General features: G+C 49.1%; 2 protein-coding genes across 2 annotated transcripts; both read right to left on the reverse strand.

Moving 5' to 3' along the window:
- Positions 1-292: 292 nt before the first annotated feature.
- On the reverse strand, positions 293-4,880 carry ACET3X_005825 (uncharacterized protein). The gene is made up of 3 exons (XM_069451969.1): positions 3,147-4,880; positions 1,921-3,086; positions 293-1,854 (listed from the first exon to the last, which is right to left on the reverse strand). The coding sequence occupies exon 3, from the start codon at positions 1,609-1,611 to the stop codon at positions 856-858; it is 756 nt and encodes a 251-aa protein (XP_069306185.1). The 5' UTR covers positions 1,612-1,854; positions 1,921-3,086; positions 3,147-4,880; the 3' UTR covers positions 293-855.
- A 3,161-nt stretch (positions 4,881-8,041) lies between these two features.
- Positions 8,042-8,931, reverse strand: ACET3X_005826 (uncharacterized protein; the record flags this gene model as incomplete). The annotated part of the gene is made up of 3 exons (XM_069451970.1): positions 8,042-8,204; positions 8,254-8,323; positions 8,382-8,931. 3 exons carry the CDS (start codon positions 8,929-8,931, stop codon positions 8,042-8,044), a joined length of 783 nt encoding a protein of 260 aa, XP_069306186.1.
- Between the last annotated feature and the right edge of the window lie 805 nt (positions 8,932-9,736).

Consider the following 9,736-nt stretch of genomic DNA (forward strand, 5'->3'; position numbering starts at 1 on the left):
TGGTTTGTAAAGTAGTAAGAGGCTTCAAGTTTTTGAGTTACTCGGTATGCAAGCTGTAAAGTCTTCTAGTTGGAAGATTGTGATGTGAAACTTCCGGCGGCGTATGTGCTGAGGGGTCGCTTTGTAGCTGGTGGTCGCATAGATCATATGCCATCATCGCATGCAGGTACCCACACTAGTGTCGCTCTTGATGTCATGATGAATCGCTGCTGCCGATGTGAATCGCGAAAGTTTCCACTTACTGTCCACTCTTGTCGATGAGCCGATTCGATGTCGATGAGAAAGGAATGATGGTTATCAAAGCTTGCAGTTGGCTTTACCAGAGATCATTTACAACGCGTCGTCGCTTGACGCGTGAACACGGGGTATGACATCACCACCCATGCCCATGTTGTGTTCATGTCTGCCTCATACCCGTGTTAGATTATCAATTCCAAAGCGCGACAGCTTGCGCTGTCTCTCACATAACACCTCCAGAGTCTGCAACTCATGTTTGACTTGACTAGTTAATTCGAATCTACCTAGGTATCTACACTCACTTCCACTTCTGACGGCACTGACGCAGTCCGCATTATCACCCCCTCACGCTATGAGCCTGCCAAGATATCAAATGGCATATAGATGACATCAGTCCAGCTGCTCGTACCTTTTACTAGAAAGCTTCATCGTGCACTTCTTCAAAAGACTGCGATGCTGGAGACCAGAATGAAGAATAAGAATCCAGTGTCAAAATCAAATTCAATTAACAGTCTTTCGGTACACTTGGTATGAAATAAACTGAAACCATCCCACACTCGATCCGGCGGTAGCAACGGCATGCGATGCGCCACTAGCCAACTCCCTTCATGTGCTCTTCTATCTATCATTCATATCCCGAGCATCCTGTGGGGCTGTTGCTTGAGCTTCGTCACCCTCGACTTTCCCTGGCTTCGCGAATACTGCACCTAGTATATGCACTGGGTTGTTCATCCTCGTCGTCATGACATACAGCAAAGTCAGCCCTGTTATAACAATTTCGTCTCTTAAGCCCTCTGGTACCTCCTCTTCCCGCTTGTCAAAATAGAAGTTTCCGACTTGTTTCAACGCCCACCAATTGACGGTGAACTTTGCGATAGGTTCCTGAGTGACTGATTTGATGCATACGAAGTCCCAGACCTTCAGGGTACTGTTGGCTATCCAAGAGACAGCTGTGCCACCGAGCGCGTGCGAGAGGTAGTTGTATTCGGTTTTCCACCGCTTCAACGGTTTCAGGACTATTTCCCGGCCATGGACTATACAGTCTCCGCTGATCGAGAAGCTGTGAATGGTACTTTTGCCGATGTCCTTGTGATCTGCTGCGCGCTCGAAGCGCAATTGTGGCTTTGCTGGGCGGAAATGCTGTATGTAGAGTGGCGTGAGCTGTCCACCAGTACCCCTGGAAGCCACAATGTTGCGAAACTTTGACCAGGCAAAGTCCACTTGAAGGGTGAGGCCATGAGATGAAAGAGGTACCGTAGGCATGTTGGGTTCTTCAGACGCTGGTTCCGGTTCTACGAGCATGTTGGCGGAAGCTTCGAAGCTCGTAGGCATAACGTGTTGGACTGGCTTAGCCGCAGTAGAGGTAGTAGACATGATGTATTTGGGTTTGGATTATCCAGCATAGACGCTGGTGCGGACAGTTTAAGTACATCTGTTCAGTCGGCATTGTGTTGAAGATGTTCGGTCTTATGCCTTGCTCAGCCCCACTCATTGCCTGGGACGCCTTACCTGAGGTTCATATGCACATCTTTATCTCCTATTGTGGAATAGTGCTCACCAGCATACAGGATCAACACAGTCTGCAGCACAACCATAATACCGATAAAGGTAAACGAACTGGCGTGGTAAGAGTCAGCTGAGATGGCGAAGAGCGCAGAATGCAGACATAGGCGCCTGAAATACCGTTGAACAGATGACGGGACGATAAGGTAGAGCTGAACGCAGGCCCATCTAAGCGATTTGTCGTCATAGCTACCAAGATTACCTAGGTACGCCCGGTCACCACTCCGACCTCGGAGTCTCGTAATGTTTAGGGATTAAGTAGGATCGATGAGAAAGTATGAAGAGATCGATAGAAAATACAATGGGGCACGAGAGAGAGGAAAGATTGTGGATTCATAGCTAAGCAATAGTTCGCAGATAGTGCCAGTTGTCGTGATTGGTTATAACTGCGCCCGCAAAAGCTTCCTAATAATTTTCACATTTGAAGACAAATAATTCTATGTCATGATGAGTTTATGTTGGCCTTTTCGGCAGAGGTTATTTCTAACCTTTGGTGAAAACATATTTGAGGACAGAGTGATCCTGTGTGCGCGATTTCCGAGGTGCATAATGAATGACTGATGATGGAATCTAACGTGTAGCCCCCGATAGTCGAACACCAAAAGCGTCGTTGCAATGCAACATGCGTTGCTTCCTCCGATACGGCTGCCAACCTACAGTCAACTCGCTCCGGCTACCTACTGTGCGTCGAATTGTCCGAGAGCTCTGCCGGTACCCGATCTGCGGCCACTTCTGACACAGGATTGACTGCATATCCGTATTTTTCAGCTGGTGATGAAGTATAGATATGATTCGAGTCCAACTCGCTTTGATAACCAACTAGGTGTGTGGCTGGATTGTGTAGAGTGGTTGGCGCATAGGAATTGCGTCTGCCATTCTTCAATCTGCGCCAAAAGAAGAATCCTGCCAGGCCGAGGAGAGCAAGTCCGCCCACCAATCTACCAACCACGCCGCCTACCGCGCCACCTGATAGACCTCCATCTGTGCTGCTATCGCTGGCAGTCACCTCAGGGAGCGAGACCGTTGTTTGAGACAATACAGTTGACGTGGTAATAGTGATGGACTGTTGCCCTGATGCGCTTGGGGCACGTGTTGACGAAGCAGCGGTGGTTGATGTGGGTGCTTGTAAAGCAGACAGGCTGACTGCATATGTAGCTGCGGAGGGTTGACTCGATTCAAGTGATTGCGCTGTTTCATTTACGGCGGTTGCGTTTAGAGAGGCAAGCGGATTGTCCAGTTGGCTCCAGCAAATGTTGATTTGGTCTGCTGTTTCTGTGCAGGTCTCACTAGGCCTTGTCAGCTATATACTCCAAGATGACTATCGTGCCGTCGAGACGCTTGCTAACCTTGACTTCAAACAACAAAAGGTATTGGCTCCCGAAGAACAAGTTTGTTGGCCACCCGAAGGTGTCGTACTGTCTCCTCCGTCGCAGCCTGAACTTGGCCCCCAGCAAACGGCGTCCGTGTCACCAGGTATGCAACAATAATACTTCTGAGTCTGGTCGTCAAACGAACAGACTGATGGAGGAGCACATTCGAATACGGATTCGGAACAGGTCTTCAGAGCCCTTGTTCCATTGTTGCCCGCAAAGAAGAATTCAGAGAAAGTAGCGTGTGCTGGTAGTATAGTTGCGAGGAGCAGATGTGCCGACGATAACAAATTTCCGCGCGTGTTGGGATAAGCCAATGTTAAGACTCGAATGATCGTGGTATGGTGCCCAATGCGCGGATTTGACAATGCGCAACATTATGAGGGAACGTCGAGATCATCGGCGTATTTCCTCTGTTGTGGAGATGTTAGGCCAACCATCATTTCAGCGTGTCGATAGCCACGCTATGCCGCGTCCAAGAAGCTGGGTGTCGGACCACAGGCGCGAATCAAGTCGCATTAATGAAACCGTAGGTCGGCGACGTGCGAGGCAGTGCCACAATCGTAGTACGGCTTCATTGGCCGGCCTTGTTGTGTGGGGTCCCTAACGTGGAAGGGCGGGATCGTGACAAGAGGCAAGGTGCGAACCTAAAGTCTGCTCACTGAATGGCGTATGTAACGTGATCTGGTTCGTAAGGGAGCCCGGGCAATGGACCCATCGGTCGCGAATGGTGGCGGTTGCGCGAAAAGATGCCAAGGTACGGCGCGTACATGCCGCCTGGAAGCCGAAGATGCCTAGCGGATCCCTGCGGCCGCCGTCTGCATTGCCCGTCCTATCTCTCCATCTCTTTTCTCGCATACCCAATGTCCTTTCTCCGCTGGCCTGTCTAGGAGACACACAAGCGCCAAACATCCATACCCATTGACTACCCGAGCCTTTGCTGCACTGCCGATGCGACACTCTGCGATGGAATTATTTATAAACTGGGCACAACTGCCAAAATTTTGTTAAATCATTTCGCAAAATCAACATCAGCACGGCCTGGACGCCGTGTAAGACAACAAGATCAAGACGCAGATAGCCGTCCGCAGGGTAGAGCGGCACTAGCCGGCCAAGTCGCAGGATGTAGTGGAACGATATGGTTGGCATCAAGTAGCCTTCTTCGTTCAATAGATTGCTCTCAGATTTGTCCTAGAGATTGTTGCACACGGCAGACAATGTGGCAATGCTGAGCGGGGGTTTTGCCTTAGCGAATGCTCGGCTTATCGCATTCCGGGGCATTTTGGTCAAAGGAAGGAATATCAGAATATTGCAGCTTTCCAAACCTATCTCCGAATACTCCGGTATGAGATTCGATGTGAACCGGAGGTATCATCCGGTAGTTAGAGCTCACTGTGTTGCCGTACGGCATCAAAACGTTACTGCGCGTCGGATCTTGACCTCAGCATTGCGATGTAAACGCTTGGATACGAGGTTGGCCGATAGAAGTGGGTCGTCTCTTGTTCCGGCGGCCTACACAATGATGACGCTGCGAGTGGAGGCTGTGAATTCCAAGGTTTGAACAGTTTCAGAGACAGTGTGCACAGCTGGTCCTTCTAGTTAGTCAGATGGAATCAAGGGTGCCGGATAAGAGAAGGTGAAGAGAGCGGTATTACTTACTAAGATTGCATTATCGATAATTCAATGATGTGGTGGAATCTCCGATCTTTTGAGTGATGCTGATGGGCAAACAAGCTAATACGTCTGCAATTGGCCAAGCTGCTAGCGATGGAACAGCTCAATACGGAAGTTGATTGGCCATCAGTAGCGCCGAAGTGGCGCCGCGGAACTTCGATACGAAATCCTTCTTCGGGCCCCTCTCCTATTACCTACACAGCAAAAATCATACTTCTTGTCACTCTTATATAAACGGTGTACTCATATTCATACAGAAGCCACCAAACATCAAAAGTCTGAAAGTAGAACGTTCTCAGCAACGCGGCTGACGTCACTGCTTTGGAAGGAATGGAACAAGGACATGCACGAACTCTACCACCACTGCGTTCACTCTTACCTGCCCCTACTGGTGGAATCCGCAAGGATTCGGTGGAAAAGCAAAGAGCTACTCGGGTCAACGCTTGCGAGGCTTGTCGAGTTCGCAAGTCAAAAGCAAGTACATATGCCCTGCAGCTTCTCTACCCTTGGCTGACATGGCAACAGTGCGACGGATCAAAACCTAAGTGCATTACATGCGTGACGCGAGATACTGAGTGTCGTTATAGCGAGACTGAGTCACGTCAGTTCAAGCGTAGATATCAGCAACTGAAAGAGAAACGTACTGCACAGGAAGGACTGTTTGATACGTTACAAAGCCTGCCCGAGAGAGATGCAGCCGACATCTTTCGCCGAATCCGAGCTGGTGCAAACACAGAAGCTGTGGTAAAACATATTCAGGAGGGAAATTTGATCACGGAGCCTTTTCATGTTCCGCAAGCGTCCTCGCGCTTCCACTTCCCGTTTGTGGACAGGATACCAGCAACCATTCAAGAGAGCACTTATTTCCAATCGTTTGTCTATGAAGCGATCAAAGCATCTGAACACGATACAAATACTTCGCAAACTCATCCAACTCTGCAGAAGAGTAATTATGCAAGGCCTTTGCTTACGGCTAGGATGGCTGACAACCTACTTGAGGAAGCACAACCTTCGCATTGGACCAGTGTCAGTTCTAACGATCGATTACTGCGCAACATTCTTGAAGGGTACTTTATCAATCAGTATTCAAGGCAATTCTTTTTCTACAAAGAATATTTCTTGGAAGACTTGGTGTCAAGAAGAACCGAGTTTTGCTCTCATTTACTTGTTAATGCTCTTTTGGCTAAAGCTTGTGTAAGTAAGTATGACTCATGGACACGAACGAGAGTTCATTAACATATCATAGGCCAGCTCTCGACCGCTTGGTAACCGCACCGAATTCTGGAATCCAGACAGTCTGCCATATCGATTCTTGGCAGAAGCAAAAAGACTCTGGGAACTAGACGACGGGGTGCCCAAACTTACCACTATCCAAGCTGGCTGTCTCATCAATGCTACAATGAACGACTTTGGCCATGATAAACCCGGGTTTTCTTATGTGCTCAAAGCCCTCAGTATGGCACAGAAGATCAGGCTTTTTGCACCACGAGCGGATGACAACAGATTTGAGCACGCCAAATCTTTCACCGCATGGGGGCTATCTTCATGGCTATCGTGAGTACAATCGATACGCAGTAGCCAGGGCTAATCTTTCTTAGACTGCAGAGTTACTACTACTTCAAGCCCCCGTGTCTTTTAGATATCCCGCAAGATCCGCTCCCTAACGTTCACGACAAGTCAGAGTGGTACGGGGATATAATGCTACACTATCCAGCGGATGAGAACCACTACCCGAGCTACTTCGGCCATGGTATGAAAGCTTTGAGCGAGTTGCGAGTGATCCAAAACGAGATCGGTATGATGTGCTTTAGTAGGTCCAGAGACTTGAAGAAGATGCCATGGGGTGCAGCTTTACACATTCAAGCAAAACTGGAAACCTGGTACCGCGATTTGCCTACTCAGCTCCAACCTCGATGGATCGTGCACCCTTCCCATCTGCTACTACAGTGAGTAGCTCTCCCTCGGATGCGCATCACAGAAGCTAAAACATGTACAGTTGCGAGTATCATGCTATCCTGATAACTCTGTTCAGGTCTCAGATATATTCTGAAGATAACGGTGGACGAACATTGACGCAAAACCAACGCAATGCGGCACAGCAGGCTGTTACACAAGCCAATGTTGGATTAGAAAGTGTTTTACGTATATACTACCTTCGCCATAGCTTCGAAGGCTACGACTCTTCGCTCACGATCTTCTTGGTCCACCTCGCCAACCTGACCCTAGAACCTATCCGACAACTCGAGCAAGACCCAACCAGTAAACGGAACGGAACAAGCGAAGCACTGCTTTCAACACTCATTCTATGCTTCAACGGCCTGCATGAACAGGCAAAGAGTGCTTACATCGCTGATGTCATGCTCGCCGTTGTGAGACAACGACTAAGTGCCGATGTTCGGGATGCTATCGGACTTTACGTGGCTATAGAAGATCCGGATAGTGATACCGACTCAATAGACGAAGCAACCTTGCAGTACTCGCCTCCAATCCTCTCAGAGCTCGTTCTTCCGGGCGCAAGCCTTTTCGACGATCCAAATATGTGGAGAATAAAGCATTTGATGGACAATCGTAGGAGGAGTCTATCATAGATATCTGTCTGAACGCGACAAGTGCTAAGATTGTATTGAATCGAAACAGTGGTCATTGAGCAATGCAAAGTTTGCTGCCAAAGCGCCAATGAATAGCATGTGATGATCTGATTCTCAGTAATCCTCGATCTTAACACTGGGTATCTAGCTTCTCAGTTGCGTGAGCTCGTCTGTAGCCTCTTCAGCCTTCCGTTCCTTCCCGTGAGGCGTGGTAGTTGCGATAGAATTCAAATTTGTCGACATATGTCAACCCTCTACGGTCTTGTTGTCATGTTTGAGTTACCAGCCTTGTCAGAACTCCGGGCGTGGCATTTTGATGTTGGTAAAGCAATCAGCTAGTCCTCCTCAGTAGGTAGCCTTCGCGCACACATGGTTGTCAATGTCTATACGAATAGAACTCATGATGTTAAGTCTTGGTTGGGCTGCTGCTGGGAAGCTTTTACGTTCATGGAAACAGCCATCGAATCTCTGTTTAAAGGCAGCTGTGGAAAAACCTAACCCATTGCAATTGAACAGAAGTAGGCCCCTGGCGAAACTCTTCCTCATCGTTTCCCGTCTCGTCATGCCACCAGCCTGTATTCTCTCTGGTGACAAGACCTTTATCACGACCTAGATAGTCGACCAAGCGTTGTCTATCGGCATCACGACACCACTGATCGTCTTTGCAGCATCGGAAGCGAGGAACAAAATACCTTGTGCAATATCATCAGGGCCTACGGATCCGTATGGAAGGTCGTCTCTCTTGAGGCCTTGACATACCATCTGCACAGGGCTAAAAGCCTGTCAGTAAGTGCGCGATGTCTAGTGTCGCGATTACGTACCGGTACACTTCCATTGCTGCCTGATCGACGTTCTCCTGCACCATCGATGAGCGGATATTGGTGGGAACGGCTGAACGTAGGTCAGAATAACGATCTCTCAGACGTAGAAGTAGGGTGATACGAATCACCTGGAAGTACGGCGTTGCATCTAATGCCATCCTTTCGAAAGCGCCACGCGACGTTTTTGGTCGCACCAACAAGCCCGTGTTTGCTGGCTGTGTGTGCAATGCCAGCCACTGCACCCGAGAGGCTTGCGTAGCTTCCGATGTTCACGATAGACCCGCTCTCTTGATCCTTTATGGTGGGCAATACAGCCGTCATCATCCGGACAGGTACTGTGAGGTTGACGGTAAGCACGCGCTCCCATTCCGAGTCCTTGACCGTATCAGCACTGCTGAAGCCATCCATAATACCCGCAACGTTGGCTAGCACGTCGATTCTTGGGCCACATTGTCCAATGCAAGCAGATATTGCATCATCGGCCGCGCCGGGCTTGCAAAGGTCGGCTTCGTGGAAAGTAAAAGATTCTTTGTAGATGGCATCGAGCTCATGGGTGAAGGGCGATATGTCGATACCGAAGACTCGCGCCTTTTGTGAGAGAAACAGAAGGGTCGTTGCTAGACCAATGCCGCTGCTGCAACCCGTTATGATTACGGTTTTGTTCTCGGAAGATGCCATAGTGCTGAGCAATACTTTGAAGTCATAAACTCTCCCTACAGTCACCGTCATTTATACACGTCTAGAGAATATACTTGTGGCTTCCACGCAAATGCGTATAGGCCGTATACGACGCGGGCCCTTCGTCGTGTTCCGCACTCTAGATGCAAAGCGAGGTCGAATCGGGCTATTTGCGCGACCCAGCTGAACAGTCGACCAACCAGAAGCCCACCTGTACGCGTACTGTCGAAGTAGGGAAGACCGCCGAACTTGAAGCGTATGGCATGACTTTCCAAGGAGATGAGGTGGTTGTTCCAGACACTCGAGGTCGGTCATGATACCATATGAGTAAATGTGTCCTTGAGGCAGCGGGATGTGATTTACAACTGTCGGTCTAGAACGCGAGAATGCCCGGGCCCCATCTACGTCTTTGGCCGTTCGATGACCTAAAGTACGGCTTGTTGATGAGGTTGAAGTCGGACGCGATAGCACTTGGGTGTCTTGTTAAGACTGCAGGTGTCGATCGTGATATCGACGTCGTAAGCTGCGGGGATCGTTGCCACGTGCGCCAAACCTAGAAACGCGTCTGCGCGTTTCAAGTCGCGTCAGTTCTACCTCTATACCAACTCGATGTGTTTTTGCAACACGGGTAATACGGCCGGTCTGTTGCAGACCACTAGCCATTGAACTCTACCGATATCGCATGATGCTATCCGACGCATGGTGGTCTTTACAATGAAGCAGTGGTGAGATTTGAAGTTCTTCGGTCAAGATACAGGTCCTTAGTATATACTTCTAAGGCTAAATTCCTATATAGATAAGAAGA

This window comes from Alternaria dauci, chromosome 5, assembly GCF_042100115.1.
Source record: "Alternaria dauci strain A2016 chromosome 5, whole genome shotgun sequence".
In the NCBI taxonomy this organism is placed as follows: Eukaryota; Fungi; Ascomycota; class Dothideomycetes; order Pleosporales; family Pleosporaceae; genus Alternaria; species Alternaria dauci.